Source organism: Girardinichthys multiradiatus, chromosome 6 (genome assembly GCF_021462225.1).
Source record: "Girardinichthys multiradiatus isolate DD_20200921_A chromosome 6, DD_fGirMul_XY1, whole genome shotgun sequence".
NCBI lineage: Eukaryota > Metazoa > Chordata > Actinopteri > Cyprinodontiformes > Goodeidae > Girardinichthys > Girardinichthys multiradiatus.
Window position 1 is genome coordinate 3,463,418 of NC_061799.1, and position 21,678 is coordinate 3,485,095.

General features: G+C 43.6%; 1 protein-coding gene across 1 annotated transcript in view; it reads right to left on the minus strand.

Annotated features, from left to right (window-relative positions):
* The window catches only part of LOC124870104 (contactin-associated protein-like 2), a 139,185-nt gene that overhangs the window by 93,457 nt on the left and 24,050 nt on the right, over window positions 1-21,678 (minus strand). The window contains exons 4-8 of the mRNA XM_047368598.1: window positions 12,096-12,243; window positions 11,620-11,823; window positions 11,337-11,521; window positions 10,968-11,111; window positions 7,444-7,702 (exon numbers count right to left, since the gene is read on the minus strand). Of these exons, the coding sequence (XP_047224554.1) occupies window positions 7,444-7,702; window positions 10,968-11,111; window positions 11,337-11,521; window positions 11,620-11,823; window positions 12,096-12,243 (940 nt within the window). The remainder of the gene's footprint in view (window positions 1-7,443; window positions 7,703-10,967; window positions 11,112-11,336; window positions 11,522-11,619; window positions 11,824-12,095; window positions 12,244-21,678) is intronic.

Sequence of the window (21,678 nt, forward strand, 5' to 3'; positions counted from 1 at the left end):
ATATGTTGAGCTAAATTTACATGGAAACTTGAACTGGTATTATTTTTAAACACTTCCATGCTAGCGTTAGATGGAATGGTAACATAAAAGCCATCATCCTCTACCTGACGGTTCATGATGCTGTGTCAACTGTGAGGTTTAGTGCAAACCTTTTTATACGTTTCGAAGTTCATCAAACTTGATCCAACTGTTGAATTTCTCAGGCCAGTTTTTCCAGCTTACAAAAACCTGTTTGACTCCCTTGACCGTACGTCGTTTTAATATTTTTTCCACTTGATACATCTTGTCGTTAAATATTTTTACTTTTTGAAGTTCCTCAGCGTAAAAGGAACCCTCGATAGGTTCTCCATCCAAATCTTTGAGTTTGTATACAGGAGGAGATCGGGGTATCCGCTCATACACTGTAAACACTTCATCCGTAAAACTCTGTTCGTATTTTTTGTCAAACACTCCACGGACCTTGGATATTCTGACAAGATCCCCTTATTTAAACGTTGTCACTGAGTCCTTGCAATATATGTTGGACTTGACATCATACAGATTCTGAAACACTTGAAAGGCATTTTCTGAGGTCACTTCCATAGGGTTCATTTTAATGCTGGAGTGGTAGGAATGGTTGTAGCTTCTAGCTAGGTTTTGCAGTACAGCGACGTACCGCCGGGTATTGTTAGCTGTAAAATATCTCCACATCCTTGTTTTTAATGTGCGGTTAAATCTCTCAACCACTGAAGCTTTTGCTTCACTCGCTGTGGCAAAATGTTCAATACCGTGTTTCTCCATTAAAACCTTAAATTTCTTGTTAAAAAAACTATTTACCGGCATCAGTCTGAAGTTTTTTGGGGATCTGACTTTCTTTAAAAACTGATTCAAATGCCTTTACCACCTCAGCGGCTGTTTTCCTCTTCAAAACTTGTACATACGCCCTTTTTGAAAAGATGTCAATGACTGTTAATAAATAATTATAACCATCATTTTCCTTGGTCAGAGCTTGCATGTCACAGAGATCCGCCTGGAACTGCCTCAATGGTCTGGTGATAAAAACTCTGTTTCTCGGGAACTTTATGAACTTTATTCTTGCAGGTTTATGTAGAGTATAGGTATCTTCTCCTGATAAAAAATCTTTAACTTTTTCAACCGCAACCTTCTTTCCCGTTTCATCTTGCATAACCCTCCTCAGCCCATCTACACCCCCAAAACTTCCCGGATTTGAAGGGCTATAATATACTTTCTTCATCAGCTGTCTTCCTGCCATCTCTGCCTTATGCTCACTCTGCCGATTACTTGTTAAATAATGAGAAAAAAACACACAGGAGGGTAGATTTATCCTTTTTTTAATTTTTGTATTTAATAGTAAAACAAAAAAAAAAAATCAGATAAAATGCAGATTAATGCAGATGAATTCAAACACTACTAGCTTTTAAACAACACTTTTGGGAAAGGTTACTATGTTCCTACTTTAATTGTATTTAATAGTAAAAAGAAAAAAAAAAAGAAACAAAAAAGAAGAAAAATCATATAATGCAGATTAATTAATAATAAGTACTGGAATACTAAAAATGATACAGCAAGTCATCAAACATGTGAGATCAGTTTGTCAGTCCATAGCACTCTGAAACAGAGTTAAGTTGTTTGAGATGTTTCTCATCGACCATGCAATCATAAACGTGCGCTATTGCACTGTGGATGCCTTGTACCGATTTCAGTTCATATAAAACCGTCTTGGCAATCGTCTTCACTCTGAAGTCATCCGCTTGTATGCGTCGAAGTACCAGAAGATTCTGAATAGCAGGAACGAGTTTGGGGGTTACGAGTCGTCGTACAATGCGTTGAAAGTTGACTTGGTAATAATCCTCCCCCAATACCTCCAGGCAATGGTGCTGACGCTGGCTCGGGTGGTTCGTTATACACCCATAGCAGGTTTATCTGAGATAGTTCAAAGAGGTTATGTTGAATAAATGAAGTATCGCTGTTTTCACCGTATTGATGAGGGTGGTTGAGAACCAACCGTCAATTTCGTCCTCCTGGTTACTCTCATCCTCTGCTGAAGGCTGAGGGTCCTCCATTGGTTCCAGGGTTTGTGTAGGGGCTTCGGTAGAGGGTGAGTAGCTGGTGGCTACCTCCTCCTCCACGACCACCTTCATGTCTTCAGGCAGGACATTCGCGTCTACAGACTCAGCCATGAATAGCGGCGATGGTGAGCAGAGGTCTGGAGAAAGCAGTAGATATTTCATGTTGTATCCTGTAGGTGATGCAGAACTGAAGTGGTTCTCTGAGAATGAGGACGTTGAGGTGGATGGTGAGAAGAGGTCAGGGGAAGGCGGATGATATGGTCCAATGTTGAACCTTTCATCGTGCTCAGGAGCGAAGTGGATCTCTGCTCGGTGGTTGTAGAGATCCCTGTATGGTGTCGGTCCACTCATTCTCATGATACAATTCTCAGTGTCTTTGAGCTTGCAGTTATCCCCCCCGTATATATATCATAGGAAGGGTCGAGTCCTCAGAAGAGGGTTCGTTCTAAACGTAAAACAGGAAACGTCAGGGTTTTTTTCACTGACATGACATCGATCCAACTTCGTGACTTGTGGAAAAGGTCGGAAAGACGATGTCCAATTTCACTCATCTTCTCTGCCCAAGCTTCAAACGGCAGAGCCAGCATTGTCTTGAATATGCTACAGTCCTGATTGAAAGCCTCCAACACAAACAGATCTGAGGGACTCGTCCGGTTGTTCCTGCGTCTGCTTGCCCGAAAAGACCAGCGGCCATTTGCTGTGGTTTTTGACCCCCACACTGCGCTAAAGAGAGGTTCTCTCTCAGCTATTTCAACATCGGATGGTATATGAAACATTCTCGCCCGTTTTACAGGTCGAGGAGACAGTTCATTTTCTTCTTCTTCTTCCTCCCTCTCCTACTTAGAGACTGTTTCAGGGGTATCATTAAGGTGCGGGATTGCAAGCCTTAACACAGCCCAGTCGCTGTGGGTGAGAGTACACAGAGCCAGTGATCCATTAAATACCTCATCTTGATCCAATTGATACAGGCAAAGCTCTCCTATTTCATACATGAAAATATAACCCCAGCTGCCAACCAGGCTCCAATATGGCTCCAAAGACCGTTCTTCCTGCAGAGTGTCGAACGGGGGTCTTTGTACCCTGCAGATGTAGTATGTTGATTTCTTAGGAGCATTCAATTCACGGGATGAATGCTGGTAGACGGTCACTGGGGTTTCGCACAGAACTGACATACCTCTTGGCTGACCCGAGGTCTGATTTTCAACCATGGTTGTTGAAGTTGATGTTGGATCCTCATCATCGGTAGAGTATGTCATGACGGGAATTCCGATAGGTATCTCAGATGAGGAAGTAGATGATGCAGTTGCTTGTTCATCATCATCTTGGCACGCGTTGCGTTTTTCCTCCGCTTGACGATAAACTCTCTTAACTCTAGCCATTGTTGAACGGGTGTTCTTTTCCAACGAATGCTGCATGTAAAGTGCAGAGTTTTATCTCTGTATTTAAAGTAAACACTAAAGCACGCCCTATTGTTTTCATTGGGTTATTCAAGGTTTAACGATGCTTACAAACACACCCCCTCTATTTTTAATTGGTGCTGATGCAAACAGTTTCAGATAATACCATATTTGTCTTGTTCTATTTATAGCAAACACGCCTCTGTGTTTTTCATTGGCTCATTTAAGGTATCACCCCTAATGACGACAACCAATCAGCATCCACGGTTACGCCCCCTTGGACACACCCCCCTGTTTGACCACGTGACCTCCCGCCCACATGGCGCCCACATGGCACCAACCGGAAGTCCCGCCCTCACCGGAGGTCCCGCCCCCCTGTCAAAAACTTTGACGAAAGGGTGTACTTATATTCTCTCTCCCACTATCAGAACCAGGTCCAAACTCAATCAGAACCAGAAAGAAACCTCTATCAGAACCAGTTCAGAAATCCAGCAGAACCTGGAGAAAATCTCCATCAAAACCAGTTAGGGACTCTCCATCAGAACCAGGAAACAATCTCCATCAGAACCAGGTACAAACCAGTATCACAACTAGGTACAAACCTGTATCAGAACCAGGTCCAAATTCCATCATAAACAGGAATAAACCTCTATAAGAACCAGACCCAAACTCCATCAGAACCTAGTACAAATCTTCATCAGAACCATGTACAAACCTCCATCACAACCAGGTCCAAAGTCTATCAGAACCAGGTCAAACCTATCAGAACCAGGAAGAAACTTCCATCAGAACCTTGTACAAATCTTCATCAGAACCAGGAAGAAATCTTAATCAAAACCAGGTCCCAACTCCACCAGAACCTGGCAAAAATCTCCATAAGAACCTTGAACAAATCTTCACCAGAACCATCTACAAGCATCCATCAGAAACAAGTCCAAACTATCAGAATCAGGTACAAATCTTCACCAGATCCAGGAGGAACCATCTGTCAAAATCAGGAAGCAGCTCCCATTCATTTTCATTCGTTTTTATGGCCTAAACCTGATCCGACCTCTAACCCTTTAACCATCTTCATAGAAGGCAACTACATGGCGGCCATTTTGTGTTGAGTACTTAAAAAGCATGTACTGCTGTTCTAACAGCTAGACAACAGTGATTAAATTTAAAAGGCAATTTCATAAGACTTTTGCATATAGGCTGTTAGCACATCAGAACCTGGAACAAGTCTTCATCAGAACCAGACCCAAACTCCATCAGACCCTCGTCCGAAATCCATCAGAATCAGATGGAAACTCTATCAGAACCAGGTACAAATCTTCATCAGAACCATGTACAAACCTCCATCTGAAACAGGTCCAAATTCTATAAGAGCCAAGGAGAAGCATTCATCAGGACCAGATCTAAACTCCATCAGAACCAGGAAGAAACCTCTATAAGAACCAGGTCCAAATCTCCTTCAGAATCAGGAGGTCCCTTCTATCAGAACCAGGTCCAACATTCATCAAATCCACACCCGAACTCCATCAGAACCAGGAGGAATTCTTCATCAGAACCAGACCCATACTCCATCAGACCCAGGAGGAATTCTCCATCAGGACCTGTTAGGCACCCACTATCAGAACCAGGTCCAAACTCAATCAGAACCAGAAAGAAACCGCTATCAGAACCAGTTACAAGAAGCATCAGAACCTGGAACAAATCTCCACCAGAACTGGACCGAAACTCCATCAGAACCAGATAGGAACCCTCCATCAGAACCATACCCAAACTCCATCAGAACCAGGAAAATATCTACATCAGAACCAGACCCAAACTCCATCAGAACCAAGAGGAAATCTCCATCAGAACCAGTTAGGGACCCTCCACTAGAACCAGGTCCAAACTCCATCAGAACCTGGTACAAATCTTCATCAGAACCATGTACAAAACTCCATCTGAACTAGGTAAAAGTCTATCAGAACCAGGTCAAACCTATCAGAACCAGTATGAAAACTCCACCAAAACCAGGTCCAAATCTTCTTCAGAGTCAGGAGGACCCTTCTATCAGAACCAGGTCCAACATTCATCAGAACCAGACCCAAACTCCATCAGACCCAAGAGGAATTCCACATCAAGACTAGTTAGGAACCCACGATTAGAACCAGGTCCAAACTCTATCAGAACAAGAAAGAAACCTCCATCAGAACCCGGTCCAACTTCCATCCGAACCTGGAATGAATTTCCACAAGAACCCCACCCAAACTCCATCAGAACCAAGAGGAAATCTCCATCAGAACCAGTTAGAGACTCTCTACCATAACCAGGTCCAAAATCACCTTCAGAACCAGAATGAAACCACTACTCTGTGACTTATAAGACCGTCTTCATAGGTCCCAGTGGAGAATCAAAACAGCGACCATTTGATGTCAGCTACTTAAACAGCTTCTACTGCTGTTCCAACACCTGAACAAGAGTGAATAATTTTAAAGGGCAATTTCATAGACTTTTGAATATAGGCTGTAGTAAGCATTAGCATTTTAGCTCATTTCAGCTTATACATTGTTTTTGCATAGTAGATGGGATAAATTAATATCAGCCTTCATGCTAGTGATAGCCTATTTGCTAATGTTAGCATTTTAGCTTCTCTTTCTTCTCTCTTCTCTCTTAGCTGATGAACACATTGCCTTTTTAGGACATTACCTGTTTGTTTTTGTTTCTTCAGGTATTTGTTTTTAATTCACTCTTTTCGGAATTTTCTGCCATTTTTTAAATATATTTTAGCACTGAATTTAACTTCGTAGTCTATATTCTGCTTCCGTCTATGCTTTTTCAGCTCTACTATGTCCAGCTCTTTCCTGCTTTTTTAATGTTTTTGTCAGTTCTTGCATTTCAAGAACTATTTCAACAAGTACTTTTGAGGTAACATCACCTTGTTACGTCGTTTTATAGTTAATAGTCTTCCTGCCAAAACATATAAGATGACTGTTTTTCTTTGCTGTTTCTGCTATTTCTACTAATTTATTGGATTTCAGCGGATATTCTGCTGTCAACCCTAGCCACCTTCTGCCAGCTTTGAATAAGAGTTTAGAATTCCTGTTTTCTTCTAATTCATAAAATTTCAGCAGATTATCATTAGTCAATTTCAGCTTGTTTCTGCCAGCTTTCAGCTAAAAAATTCAGCTTACAGCATTCACACTGCATTTTCGCAGGAAATGCAAATTTTTCTAGTTTCAGTTGTTTCACACTTTTTTGTTCAGTATATAATTCCACATGTGTTAATTAATAGTTTTGATGCCTTCAGTGTGAAGCTACAATATTCATTGTCATGAAAATAAAGAAAACTCTTTGAATGAGAAGGTATGTCCAAACCTTTGGTCTGTACTGTACATTTAAAAAAATATTTTTTTTTATTGAGAACAAAGTGTACCGGAGTCAAATTCCTTGTTTCTCTGTACAGACTTGGCAATAAAGCTGATTCTTATTTCAAGTTGCACCATAGATAAGTTGTGTAAAGTAGAATAGCATAAGCTTAAACACATCAAGCTTGACCTCATCTTTGCACATATATACTTTCTCGCAAACATATTTATTTTACTTTACTTCCATTTACTTTATCAGACTATGGACACGATCAGAAAAATAAAAATAAGGTTTGGCTTTGATCATGTTTAGTTCAGGCTATCATGACAACACTCTTCCTAGAGAGCAACTTGATGTTGTCCTGCTCACTATAACTAGAATACACTGAGCTGGTCTGTTACCCTCTGGGGGACAGAATCAGCATACATTAGATTATTGATTAGTGGTCTCCTATAATACTTCCAGTCCTACAATCTCTTAGTTTAACTGAGAGATCTTCAATGTAAAGTGTTTTTGATACATTTTAATAAAATAATAAATGAATCTGGCTTCCACCTGTCTCCACTTACTAGCAGCAACACAAGATGAACAACCAAAAGCTTTTCAAGGTCATTCTATATACAAAGAGCTTAGCTCACCTGATGAAATGTCAATACGTGTGCTCCTCTTCTGTGTCACGTTTATGTAGACTGTGACCTTGCCTTCAATCAATCCCAACTCCAACCAACCCTCAGCCAGCTGTGTGAACATCAGCACTCCGTTGGGGTTCCATGTCCTGAAAGACAGACTTACTGAAAGAGTGTCACTGTCCCTCTGACCCGGCAGCCACAGAAAGGATGTCGAGTTAAAGTAGACAGGAAAGGAATTGGACTCAGCACAGGCGAATGTCAGGTTACGCTGCAGTGAAACACAAAACAAGTGGTAGAAAAATTAACTACTGGATATAACCACAAAAGAAAAACACAAACCACATTGTGCTTTTTAAACACTTATATTTCAGTGATTGTTTTTCAGTTGTGTGTTCTTATTTTTTTTAAATGCCCTCTGAGTGTATGAATCCATCTGACCATCCACCAAAGATGAGCTAAGGCCCCTTGGCTAGAATACACAAGTATGCACAGCTATCCTTTAGGATACCTCTCATTGAATACCTCTTGTCACTTACTGATAAAGAGGTGGGGTAAACTGATGGTTCTTGCTCCCAGTCCTACTAGGATGCCTGCTGGGGGTGGGAATCTTTAGTCACTAAACATTTTTGATACAGTAGGTTATAATGTGGTGGTAAATTGGTTATTGATGCTTCCCCTCGGCCATTACACATACACACAAGACCATAGCCCCAGGGAAGACCCTTTAGTTTACATTTATTAGCTCAGGAAAAAAAGAATTACAGAATACATTAAAAATACATTATTAACACCTGCAACTAAAACTAAACCCTTCACTGTCATCTGCCATTTTTCTGGAGCATTTTTAAAAAGCCCATTCATTTTTAGACCTGTGTGACTTTCTTTCAGTCTTCTCGTTTGGCACACCGCACATGATAAGAAAATGGAGAGTCATGGCAACCAAGGGCCATGAACGGCCTTATTGGGCATCTTGTGTTAAAAAAGAAAACAAAAACAGCAGAGAAAACAACACAAAAGATGAATTGGAATTCCATAGCCACCTTCTGTCAGTGAACACATCACTGCTTCTAAATAGCCTAAAGTCAAGGATCAAATCAATTAATGACTGCGTCTTTCTTACATAGTAAACTGGTAGTTTCAACTTTTTTTGATAGTCTTTACCTCAAGTCTCTGGATGTTGTGGGGCTATCATGGTTGACACGCCTCTTCAACATTGCGTGGCGGTCAGGGACAGTGCCTGTGAACTGGCAGACTGGGGTGGTGGTCCCCCTTCATAAGAAGGGTGACCGGAGGGTGTGTTTCAACTACAGGGGGATCACATTCCTCAGCCTCCCTGGTAAGACCTATGACAGGGTATTGGAGAGGAGAGGAGCAGTGTGGTTTTCGTCCAAGCCGTGGAACACTGGACCCGTTCTATACCCTCTACAGGGTACTTGAGGGTTCATGGGAGTTTGCCCAACCGGTTCACATGTGTTTTGTGGACCTGGAGAAGGCATTCGACTGTGTCCCTCGTGGTGCCCTGTGGGGGGTGCTCCAGCAGTATGGAATCGGGGGCCCTTCATTAGGGGCCATCCGGTCTCTGTACAAGCAGAGCAGGAGTTTGGTCCGCATTGCCAGCACTAAGTCCGACCTGTTCCCGGTGCATGTTGGACTCCGGCAAGGCTGCCCTTTGTCACCTGTCACCGGTCCTGTTCATAACTCATGTACAGTCCTCGATGCAGCCTTCACGTGTTCAAGACACACTCTGTTGACCTTTGCTGCATGTCTTCGCCTCTCTCGACCCATTTCCTGTCGGTAAACTTACAAAATAAAGGCCACAAAGAAAATTCCAAAATAAAAAAACCAAAGACATGATTGTAGATTTTAAGAGAAACAGGAATAGGTCAAATACTATTTCCATCATGGGAGAAGAAGTGGAAGTGGTGGAGGAGTATAAATACCTCGGTGTTCACCTGGACAACTGACTGGAGTGGAGTTGCAACTGTGAAGCCATCTACAAGAAGGGACAGAGCAGACTGTACTTCTTGAAGAAGCTTAGGTCCTTCAGTGTTTGCAGAAAGATGCTGCATATCTTCTATAAGTCTGTTGTCGAGAGTGTGATCTCTTCTGCCTTCATCTGCTGGGCAAGCAGCATCAGAGGGACTTAAAAATCTCAACAAGCTGATGAACAAGACTGGCTGTGTTTTGGGGCTCATCAGGAACCCCTGGAAATCATGCAAAGAAGGATTCATAATGTTCTTCATTAAATGAAGAACATTATGGAGAACATCCTCTTCATGAGACTGTTGTACAACAATTGAGTTTCTTCAGTCAGAGGGTTCTTCAGATCTACTGTAAGACAGACCGCTACAGGGGATCCTTCTTGGCCAAAGCCATCGGCATCTACAACGGCTCATTGAAGAAACCTGAATAATATGAGCTACAATAACATTTAATTTCCCTCTGGGATTAATAAAGTGTTTTTGAACTGAATTAAACTGAATTGACTGATGTTGATGTGCTACACCTGTACAGATGTTAAAGACAGTGTGTTTTTCATTTAGCACAGCTACAGACGACAGTAGTCCTTTGACAATATACGAACAACAGTGGTGAGCTTGAAGAGATTTTTAACCTGTAGGTTATTCTGTCTGTGTTAACTATGTTGGAGCTGTAAAACAACAAGAATGTTGGTGGGTGCCCACTGTAAGATGTTTTCACTATGCAGTTTTGCCCTTTAATCAGGTCAATACAGCGTTTTACAGCTGCACAATGATAATCTTATGGTGGATTAAAGCAAACTTCGTACATTAGATTTCTATATGGAAATAGATATGAAGATCTTAAAATTTGATTTGATTTTGTAATCATCAATTGCACACTCTTATTCCACATTCTTCCGTTCACTACACTGGATTATCTAATTAGCTTCGTCTTCATTGAGTTAGGGGAGCTTTGACATAGCAAGCCTGATGGTCTTCCAGTTTACTGTGGCAGGTTAGATCAGCTGTTTTACTTCTACCTCTGGGTGAAACCATGCTAAGTGGTTACTCATGTTTGCTGCGTTTTAGAATATGTCCTTTTTGTTTAACACAGAGTTATATGCTGTGGCTTTTGTCCAAGTCATTTTCACTTTGATTAGGAGGGTGTATGTAACTGTAACTGTCCTGAGGTTCATGTTCATTCAAATACTCACACATGTAGCACCAGCCTATCAGTTTTCCTGCTTATGTCATGTGCATGTTTATTTTTGAAATCAAGAAGGAATAGTTCAGCTACCGTAGAACACACCCAGACACTTAAATAAAGTATTGTTACAAAATGGCCTAATGTTTTCTCATAAATTCACACTAAAGTGACTTTATGTTGAGTTTCTGTAAAAGAGTTTAGAAAGAGCATTCAAGATTTGGAAAAATGTAATGCTGATATCTCCAAGTATAACCATAAAAAATACTTTATCATTGGTTTCTACTTTTCAAACATCAGCCGGATCACTGACATTAATGGGATAAACATTGAACATGAAATGTGCAAGAAAAAGTAGGGACTCTTACAAAGCTGGAGGTGTCAACCTTCTTTCTGCGCACCAAGCTGGTGATGTTGTCTCCATTGTAGGTGATTCCTTCCATGCAGCCAACAAAGTTATCTTTGCCACCAAAACCCATCTTTGCAGATTCAGAAAGTCCTCCAAATGTAAGCTGAGGACACACAGGATAGTTTGGATCATTGTCACTGAACACATGCATAAACACATTTGGAATGAAACATTCCTGTACAGTCAGCAGAATGTTCAGTGAAAACAAGAAATGCAATGCACAAAAGAAAAAAGTTAAATTTAAATATGTTGATAAACACAGAAGAAAATTTACATCTAAATAGGTCTCTCTGAGAAGATAACAATAATTGACTCATGGAAAGTTTACTTCATAGTCAAGGTCCAGGTGCTCAAAATCTCCATTAGTCCTGAACTGATGAGTGTGGTGGTCCAACGTGAAATTGATGTTTCTACGGTAACGCTCAATGACAACAGAGTGCCAATGACCATCATCCAATAAGCTTCCACTGGTTACAGAGGTGTGACCCTGAATCATATTGTCTTGATTGCTTCCTGGAGAAAAGCAATACAAGCAACACAGGTGGTGAACATTCCCAAAGTTTTTTCTGAAATAAAGTAAACACAGTCCTTTAACCTTTTAAAGTTCCTACCTAAGTTGATGCTGAGCTCCATTGTTGCCCTGCGAAGCTCCAGCAAGATGTAGTCTCCCTGCTGTCCCTCACCATAAAGCAGCACCCCATCTCTGGTCGTGGTTTTAAACTTCAGAGAAATAACATCCCTCACAGATTTCATCTTTTTGCTCCTGAAGCGATAGGAGATGATGCTGTGGCCATCAAAACTGATTACATCAGCCCCTTAAAGACACAGACAGAACCAAGTCAAATGTCATATTCTGCATAAGAAACAAATCTTTAATCAATGAGCAGCGAATGGTATGTCTAATAAGTAATCTAAGGGTGTTGGCTGTTATTTATAATTCAGTTCTGTATTTTATTGTACCGCATCCGTTTATGTAAAACTACTTTCAACTATAGACAATGTAGTTAATTTAAATTTTATTCAAATGTATTTTGTGACATTTTACATTTTTTAGATCATGTTTATTTCTTTGCGCACTCGTACTTACAATATGAGCAGCCATAGAGTTCAAAGCGGACTCCAATTCGCCCCTTTTGGCTCCAGTATAATGGGATGAAGCGGATGTAGCGGGCCACTATAGCATGTTGTAAGTCTTCGCGTACAACATCTTCACTGTTATTATTCCCCTTGAATGTCTGAAACATATGGAACACAGTTGTGACAAGTTGCGGGTGCTGCTAGACACCAAGCTGTATGGTAAACCTCCCCAACCAATGAAATAAGAGAAATCCTAGTAGTCTGTTGGAGCTCTGTTGCTATTGTCTTTATTAATACTGCCATGTTCATACTTACAAAATCAATGGTGACCATTCATGACTGTATGGGGACGTTTATTTAAAAGAACTTGGGCCAAATAACCCAGTTACAATGGTAGTCCATTTTCAAATTATTTTTTGTTTAGTTTTTTATATCAAACATTTACTCTAGGAAGTCTGGCCTTGTTATTAATGTGCTTCAAACACATGCTGGACTAACAGTCTGTGATAAAAGTCTGTTGTTGGGTCCCCGTAAGTGTGTATACCCAGGGCTTTTGGTTTCGGAAAGCCACATAGCCTTTACCCTGAGTCAAGTTTCCTCTGCAACATACTCAATGAACCAACCCTGCTCAGTAGTAGGGTTTATTGAACTAGCTCTGGGTTTGGTCTACATTTTCGCTGAGACCTGGCACAAGGAAAGTGTTAGAGAAAGGCGTGATCTTTTCTGGAGGAGCCTGGAGATGTTGGAGGGCAAATGCTCCTCTAAAATATTTATGCCAGGAGAAGGTGATTAGATCGTGATTAGATGTCTTACCATTTTCTGGATGAATACATTTTTGAGTGTTACCATTTTTTTGCCACAGTCAATAATGTATCTCAATAATTTTTTTAGCCTGCACGTCACTCATATTACACGACAACTGCACTTGTATAACATAGGTAACGCAGAAAATCCTTCAAAGGCAACTGGATGTCTTGCTGTCTTGAATGTTACAGTTGCACTTAAACTGTTACTTTGTTGAAGTCAGGTGTGGTGTGTCAGTGTGGTGTGTCCCTGGCTGTCATGCGGATCCCTGACAGAGGTTATAGTGTAATTTCGTTTTATGTCATTGTCATCAGGCACAAATAGCTTAGCTTAACTAAATAGGTTTGGTTAAATCTTATTTTGTAACGGCGCTTTTAGACAGGAGCCGCCTGCAGTCCTGAAGCCTCAGACCCCCTCCCCCAGCCTGCCGTTGAACGGTAGATCTTTGTGACTTTCGACATTTATAAGTAGCTTTGCAATCTGAAAAACTGTTGTACAGTTTTGTGGTGTTCCCTGTTCACAGACCAACAAGACTAATAAAAGAAGAATTCCACAGAGTTGCAGGTACCAGTGAAATAAATCATTTAGACGGTGTCACATTGTAAGGCTGCAAGCATTATCTAGTTAGATATTTCAGGGTTTGCAGGCTTTATTGGCTGCATACCTGACATACATGACAGTTACATTCACTGCTCCTTCACTAAATAAAGGAGAATATGTTTTACATTATATTTATATACTATTCTGATAAAGATTGGGTTAGAAGAAGCATGGTAAGGCATATTGGGTTACTTCCTGTTTTCACTGTTGCACTTTGTGCATTGTTTGGTGTGTGAAGGCTCTCTCGCTTGATCCGATGTCTATTTGCCTTGATATCTATCTTATTCTAACACATAAGCACGTTAAAACACATATTTTCTGCTGCTGCACTTAACGTTTGTGGACCCTTTGTGTTTCACACAGTTTTTCTCGTAGAGGTAAGGGTTCGCTAGTTTAGCTTTAGCTCCACCATGGCTACCTGTTCTGTTGTTTCGCCATGTCTTTCTGAGTCTCCTCCTCTGTCCTGCTCTCTGTGTCAGATGTTCAGTTACTCCTCTGCCTCTTTTAGTGATAATGGTACGTGTAATAAATGTAGCCTTTTTGTAGCTTTGGAGGCGAGGGTGTCAGAATCGGAGGCCCGGCTCTGCACTGTTGAAAAACCAGCAGATTGACGAGGCACCTTAGCCAGCGTGGACCCACCAAGGGTAGCTCCCCGTAGCAGTCCTTCAGCAGAGCCCGCGCAGCTGGGGCCATAGACCAGTTGGGTGATGGTAAGTAGAAAGCGGGCAAGATCCCAGCCCATGGGTCACCACCAACCCCTCTGCGTTACGAACAGATTTTCCCCGCTCAGCGACACACCCGCTGAGAAGCCAACTCTGGTAATTGGCAGCTCCATAGTCAGAAACGTGGCACTAGAGACACCAGTGTTGGACCATGTTTTGCTGAATATTGGACCATTTGCACGTTGCTGGATGCCACCAGGCCTTCCAGCGTTTTCGCCCATTTTATATCCTAGAACAGTCCGCTACTACAAATCCCAGCAGCCACCGCGGCTGATAGGACAGGGGCGTCGCAGCTCTGATGCCACAGTCAACTATATAATAGAGTATGAGACGGCCCACCATTGCTTTCCATCTGAAACCGAGACGCGGTTATCATGCAACTGGAGCATCAATTCTGGAGAAGAAATCCCACGTGGACTTTTATTCATTCTCCCCGTTGGCCAACGAAAAGAAAAATTCATGAAAGAAGTTTCTGGAATAGGAAGGCCAGAAATTTCACTTTACCGATCAAAGATGTGAGTTTAACACATAACAGAAGAAAAAACCCTCACAGAGGTTTCAAGGAGACCCTTGTTTTTGTTCCTGTCCACGACTGACGGTCAGATCATTTTTTTCCCCTTTCGCGAAGGAGGCCAGAGGACGAAGATTTACCGCTCTTCTTGGAGTTAACAGTAACTCCCCCCCCCCCCCCCCCCCCCCCTTCTCCCTCTGCTCAGAGAAAACTTCAACAAGTAAAATCCATACTTTTATTTTTATTTCTTTATTAGGAATAGCGTGGGCAGGGTAGAGTAGGTGTTAGTGCTATTTAGAATTGCCACTTATAGTTTAATGTGTTCTGAATTGTATGTGCATGCCATTGTTTTGAAACTTGATTGCTGTTGAACTCTGAAGCCGCCGCGCTTCTCAAGTTGTGTTTTTACCGTGTGACACCTGCCCTGTTAAAATTGAACTGCTATAATAACTCCTTGGTGAAGATCAACCATTTTCTTTGTCTTCGACACTTCATGTTTATTAGTTGCCGCCAAAAGGTTTACAACCCTTTGTGTGCTCAGACATCCCCAGTGGTGGGGGATGTTTTATGGCTCACAGTAACTAAGCTACACTTTCTGGCGGGCTGCTCCCCAAACTCCGCTCAGCATCACATTATAACTTGTTTGCCATAACCGCTGGTTTGATTAATAAATAAATAAAATTGCTAACAGGCGAACATTTTAGGGAAAACCTTGTCTGATCTGGAGACAGCATCCATTCCACTTTGGATGGAGCAACTTTTCTTTCTAGGAATCTGGCTGAATTTATTAGTTCTCCTAAAACTCTGACAACCCAGGGTTCAGACCAGGAAGTAGGGTCGTAGCTTCCTCTCTGCAGTTTCTGTACTGCTACCCACCCATTACCCTATTAAGACAACTTATTTCTCATCATTAATAGAAGAGAATAAGAATAATCCTAGGTTTCTTTTTAGAACAGTTGCTAAACTTACACAGAATCATAGCTCTGTTGAGCCATCCATTCCCCCCAGATCTCAGCAGTAATTACTTTATGGGATTCTTTTTAAATAAAATTGATTATATTAAAAATAAAATCATTGGCCTACTCCCGAATATGATTATTATTTCATCCTCACTAGCTCCAGGGTTAATTGTGGAGTACCACAGGATTCAGTACTTTGGCCAATTCTCTTTGTTATATATATGTTTCCAATAGGTAAAATCATCAGGCAGCATGGGATACATTTTCACTGTTATGTAGATGATACTCAGCTTTATTTATCCATATATCCTGATGAGCCCAACCAGTTAAAAAGACTACAGGCATATCTTGAAGACATAAAAACTTGGATGACTTTAAATTTTCTGCTTCTAAATTCAGACAAGACAGAAGTTGTCGTCTTTGGACCAGAATCTTTGAAAAAGAAACTGCTTAGTCAATCACTTAACCTGGATGACATTAAATTGACCTCTGGTAATAAAGTAAAAGACCTTGGTGTTATTTTTGACCGGGACATGTCATTTAAATCCCATGTTAAACAGGTTTCTAGGACTTCCTTCTTTCACCTCCGGAACATTGCCAAAATTAGAAATATCCTGTCCAGGAGTGACGCTGACAAACTAGTCCATGCATTTGTTACTTCAAGGCTGGACTATTGTAATTCTTTACTCTCAGGATGTCCACAAAATGCAGTTAAAAGCCTTCAGCTGATTCAAAATGCTGCAGCAAGAGTTCTGATGAAAATTAAAAAGAGAGATCATATTTCTACCACTTTAGCTTCCCATCATTGGCTCCCAGTTAAATCCAGAATACAACTTCAAATTCTCCTTCTCTAAAGCCTTAATGATCTAGCCTCATCATACATCAGAGATCTGATCTAGAAGTAGATTGGGAGGCAGGTCCTTTAGTTATCAGGCTCCTCTCCTGTGGAACCAGCTCCCAGTTTTAGTCCGTGAACTTTCCTTTTTGATAATGCTTATAGTTAGGGGGGGTCTTAGCCGGCGTTGATTGGGATATGACCCCGCTTTGGTGGAGGGCTTGGCCGGCTGGACTGCTTGGTGGTCCGTGGTGCACCATGCGGGGGTGTGGGTGGCTGGCGGGCTGGGGCGCTCCCGGGGTTTGGGGGTGGAGTTGGCGGGATGCCCGGTAATTGGTGCTGCTGTGACCTTCTTCCACTGCTTCCATCTGTGGTTCTGGCCCATGGTCGGGCGCCAGGCTGCGGTTGGCGGTCGGGTGGGTGGGGCGGCGGAGCATGACTTGTGACTGCACTGGCAGCTGGCAGGTTGTGCTTGGCCTGGAGCGGTTGGCCTGCATGGCCCAGGTACCCAGCTGGTGCATGTATCCGTCTCGTGGACTGGTGGGCTGGGGCTGCTGGCGCTATCTGGGGGGGTTAGGTGGGCTTGGAGGTGTAATGCTCTGCTGGCTGTCGTGTCCGAGGGGGGATCGGGGCGATGGGCTGGGGGATGGGGTGGAGGGGCTGCAGCCTGTGGGGTGGAGGGGTTGTGTCCACTTCTAGGATGTGGGGTCACCGGCGTTTGGATCGGCTGGACGGCGATGGTGGAGCTGAGCTGGATAGTGTTTCTCCCTGGGCGGTCGTCACAGTGGCAGCGATGTAGTGTTTTTTGTGGCTGAGGGGGTCGTGGTGGGGGACACTGGCCCTGGGTGCCTGCCACTGGCCGGGGACCTCTTGGTGGGTGAGTATGTCCCGTCATGGTGCGGGGTCGGGGGTCCTGTTGTGGGTGCGGTGCTTGGTGGGGTCTGCCCTGTTGCACCAGTGGGCGGGGGTGGCGTTGCGTGGGGCCCTTGCTTTGCCGGTACGGCGCTATGTGGTCGGGGAGCAGGGTGCGGCAGGGGTGCTTAGAGCAGGGCTGTGTGTGGAGCTTGCGCTGTGTGGGTGTTGCTTCATTGGCTTCTCGGCTATGGAGTTCACCTGTGGGGTGTGCCCCTTTGGGGGAGGGGATTCGTGGCGTTTGGGTTCCGGGGTATGTGTTCGATATCGGTGTCCTTGTTGGGGGTGGCCCTGTGGGGAGGTTCATGTTGGGGTTCTCTGGGGGTGGGAGACTCATGGGGTTGGGATCGGAGCTCATTGGGTGGTCGGGACAGCTCTGTCCTGGGGCGGCTCCGGTTGGCGGGCTGGTTTGAGCCATGTGGACCCCTCTTAGAGCAGGGCTGTGTGTGGAGCTTGCGCTGTGTGGGTGTGGCTTCATTGGCTTCTCGGCTATGGAGTTCACCTGTGGGGGTGTGCCCCTTTGGGGCAGGGGATTCGTGGCGTTTGCGCCGCTCAAGGTGGCAGCAGGTTGGAGTAGCTCTGTTACTTTTGATTCTGATTTATTCTTTTTTGGGAACTATTCCTCTTGTGGCGGATACAGTTGATTTTTTTTGGATGACTGTCCACTCCAGTGTCGGATGCTGTGCAGCTTGGAGGATTTTTCTTAATATTTTCTATTTTTGGACATTTGTTATGATGCATTGCCATGGCAACGGGGTTGTTTCTTACAACCGGGAACAGCTGATTAATATCTCAAAAGCTCAAATAATACTTCAGCTACAACCCCAAATCCCTGATGAGTTGAAAAGGAGATGCCGTGGATGCAGAGCAGGAGCTAAGAGAAGAGAGAGAAGGAGGAAGTTCAAACCATCTCTTCCGTCGATTTTGATGGGCAATGTGAGATCGTTGGGGAACAAGTTGGATGAACTCCAAGCCCTACAAAGGACCCAGCCAGAGTACCGGGCATGCAGTATTATGTGTTTTACTGAGACATGGCTGCAGGATCATATCCCCGACTCCAGCGTCTCTCTGCCGGGCTTTTTAACCATACGAGCAGACAGAGATTTAAAGAGGAGCGGCAAATGTAAAGGAGGTGGACTGGCAGTACTTGTGAACAACAGATGGTGTAATCCAGGACATGTTACTATGAAGTGTCATCTCTGCAGTCCAGATATTGAACTGTTGGCAGTAAGTTTTCGTCCATATTATTTACCCAGAAAGTTCACCAGTGTTATTTTGGCAACAGTTTACGTTCCACCTTCCGCTGTTGCTGACACTGCATGTGATGCCATCAGCTCAGTTGTTGCTAAGCTACAGACACAAAACCCCAATGCTTTTGTGGCAATTTCTGGTGATTTTAACCATGCTTCACTCTCTGCTACACTTCCAACATTTCAACAGTTTGCCAGCTGCTCTACCAGAGAAAACAAAACATTGGATTTGTTTTATGCAAATGTCAAGGACTCATACATCTCTACAGCAAGACCTCCTCTAGGCAAATCAGATCACAATCTTGTTTTTCTCTGCTCGAAATATAAGCCCCTTGTTCAGAGGCAACCTGTAATAAAGAGGACTGTGAGAAAATGGTCACAGGAAGCTGAAGAAGCTCTGCAAGGTTGCTTTGAGGCTACAGACTGGGATGCACTGTGCCAGCCACATGGAGAGGATATCAATGCCATGACTGAGTGTGTAACCGACTATATAAACTTCTGTGTGGATAACATCATCCCCACCAGAACTGTGAGATGCTTCCCCAATAACAAACCTTGGATCACCAGTGACCTGAAGGACCTGCTTAACAAGAAAAAAAGAGCCTTCAGAGAGGGAGACAGAGAATTATTGAGGATTATACAGAAGCAACTTAAAGTCAAGATAAGAGACAGCAAGGAGGTGTACAAGAAGAAGCTGGAGAGCAAGCTCCAGCAAAACAATATCAGAGATGTGTGGACAGGGATGAAGAAGATCACAGGCTGCAAGCAGAAGGATGATCAGACCGATGGAGGTCTGGACAGAGCCAATGAACTGAACACATTCTTCAATAGGTTCAGTTCAGAAACAAGCTTCGCATCCTCCTCTCCTGCTCACAGCCAAACAGACATTCCACCTTCCTTTGACCCACAGGACCCACAGCTGTCCAGTAACACCTCACATTTTTTATCTTCCACCTCAGCCCTAGACCCTTCTGCTTCTACATGTTTGCCTTCAACCATATCAGAAGATGCTGATACTTCCTTTGCTTCCCCCTTCCACCTGTGTGACTCAAGAAGTCAGGTGAAGAGACAACTGGAGAGACTGAATAGGAATAAGGCTGCAGGTCCAGATCATGTCAACCCTAGAGTCCTGAAGGCCTGTGCAGAGCAGCTCTGTGGGATTCTGCAGCACCTCTTCAACCTTAGCCTGGCCCAGAAGAAGGTTCCGGTGTTGTGGAAGACCTCCTGTCTTGTTCCAGTACCAAAGAAAACTCACCCAACAGTCCTCAATGACTATAGACCTATTCCCCTGACATCCCACATCATGAAGGTCCTAGAGAGACTCCTGTTGGCCCACCTGAGTAAGCAAACAGTAAACCATCAGGACCCCCTTCAGTTTGCTTATCGCTGTGGAGTTGGAGTTGAAGATGCCATCATACACCTGCTTCAACAAACCCACTGTCATCTGGACAAAGCCAGTAGCACTGTGAGGATCATGTTCTTTGATTTCTCCAGTGCATTTAATACAATCCAACCTGATTTGCTTTGTCAGAAACTCCAGAAGACTCAGGTGGAGGCCTCAACAATCTCCTGGATCAAAGACTACCTGACAAACAGACCACAGTTTGTGAGACTGAAGGGTTGTGAGTCTAACCAGGTAGTCAGCAGCACATGAGCACCACAGGGGACTGTACTCTCACCATTCCTTTTCACTCTGTACACCTCAGACTTCCAGTACAAGACAGACTCCTGTCATCTGCAGAAATACTCGGATGATTCTGGAGCCGTGGAGTGGATCAGAGATGGACAAGAAGCTGAGTACAGGAAGGTGGTGGACCGCTTTGTGGCATGGTGTGGAAACAATCATCTCATTTTGAACGTGACTAAAACAAAGGAGATGATTGTAGATTTTAAGAGAAACAGGAATAAGTCAAAAACTATTTCCATCATGGTGGTGGAGGAGTATAAATACCTCGGTGTTCACCTGGACAACAGACTAGAGTGGAGATGCAACTGTGAAGCCATCTACAAGAAGGGACAGAGCAGACTGTACTTCTTGAGGAAGCTTAGGTCCTTTGGTGTTTGCAGCAAGATGCTGCATATCTTCTATAAGCCTGTTGTCGAGAGTGTGATCTCTTCTTCCATCCTCTGCTGGGGAAGCAGCATCAGAGCCAGGGACTTAAAAAAGCTCAACAAGGTGATAAAGAAGGCTGGCTCTGTTCTGAGGACTCCTCTGGAACCTCTGGAGATCATTTTGGAAAGACGGATTCTTCATAAAATGAAGAACATTATGGAGAACCCGGAGCATCCTCTTCATGAGACTGTCCAACAACAACAGAGTGTCTTCAGTCAGAGGCTTCTTCAGATCTGCTGTAAGACGGAGCGCTACAGGAGATCCTTCTTGCCCATAGCCATCAGCATCTACAACGGAGAGGAAACCTTCATAATATGAGCTATAACAACATTTAATTTCCCTTTGGGATTAATAAAGTATTTTTGAATTGAATTTAATTGAATTTTGTACATAGCCCTCTCTCTGGAGGTGGATGGGGGTTGTTGGGGACTGGGTTTGGGGTGGGGGCCGGGCAGGGGTCACCCGGGTCTGGGCAGTGCCGGCGCTGTGTTCCTGTCTCTGCCCCAGGAGGGAAGGGGACCACCTCCTGGGTCCGGGGGCTGATTGCCCCTAGGGGGTAACAGCGCCTGGACCTGGGAGTATAGAGTATGCATGGGGAGTGTGAGTGAGTGTATGACGTCCATTGTTGTTTGTCTTTACGTTGGGTGCGAGTGATTTTATGTGTATGCATGAGGGTGGGTGATTGTGACTGTGTGCCTGTTTTTTTTTTTTTTGTGACAGGTTGGGTCTTGGACTGCTCCCTCTCCTGAATCAGCGTAGGCCCCCCCATATTATGGGGGGCCTATTTCCTCCCCGCCACACTACCAGCGGGTGGTTGGAGTCTCTGCCCGCTTGTGTACTTGTGGTGTCCGGCGCTGGGTGCTTTGGTGTGTGCTGGCTCACTCCCG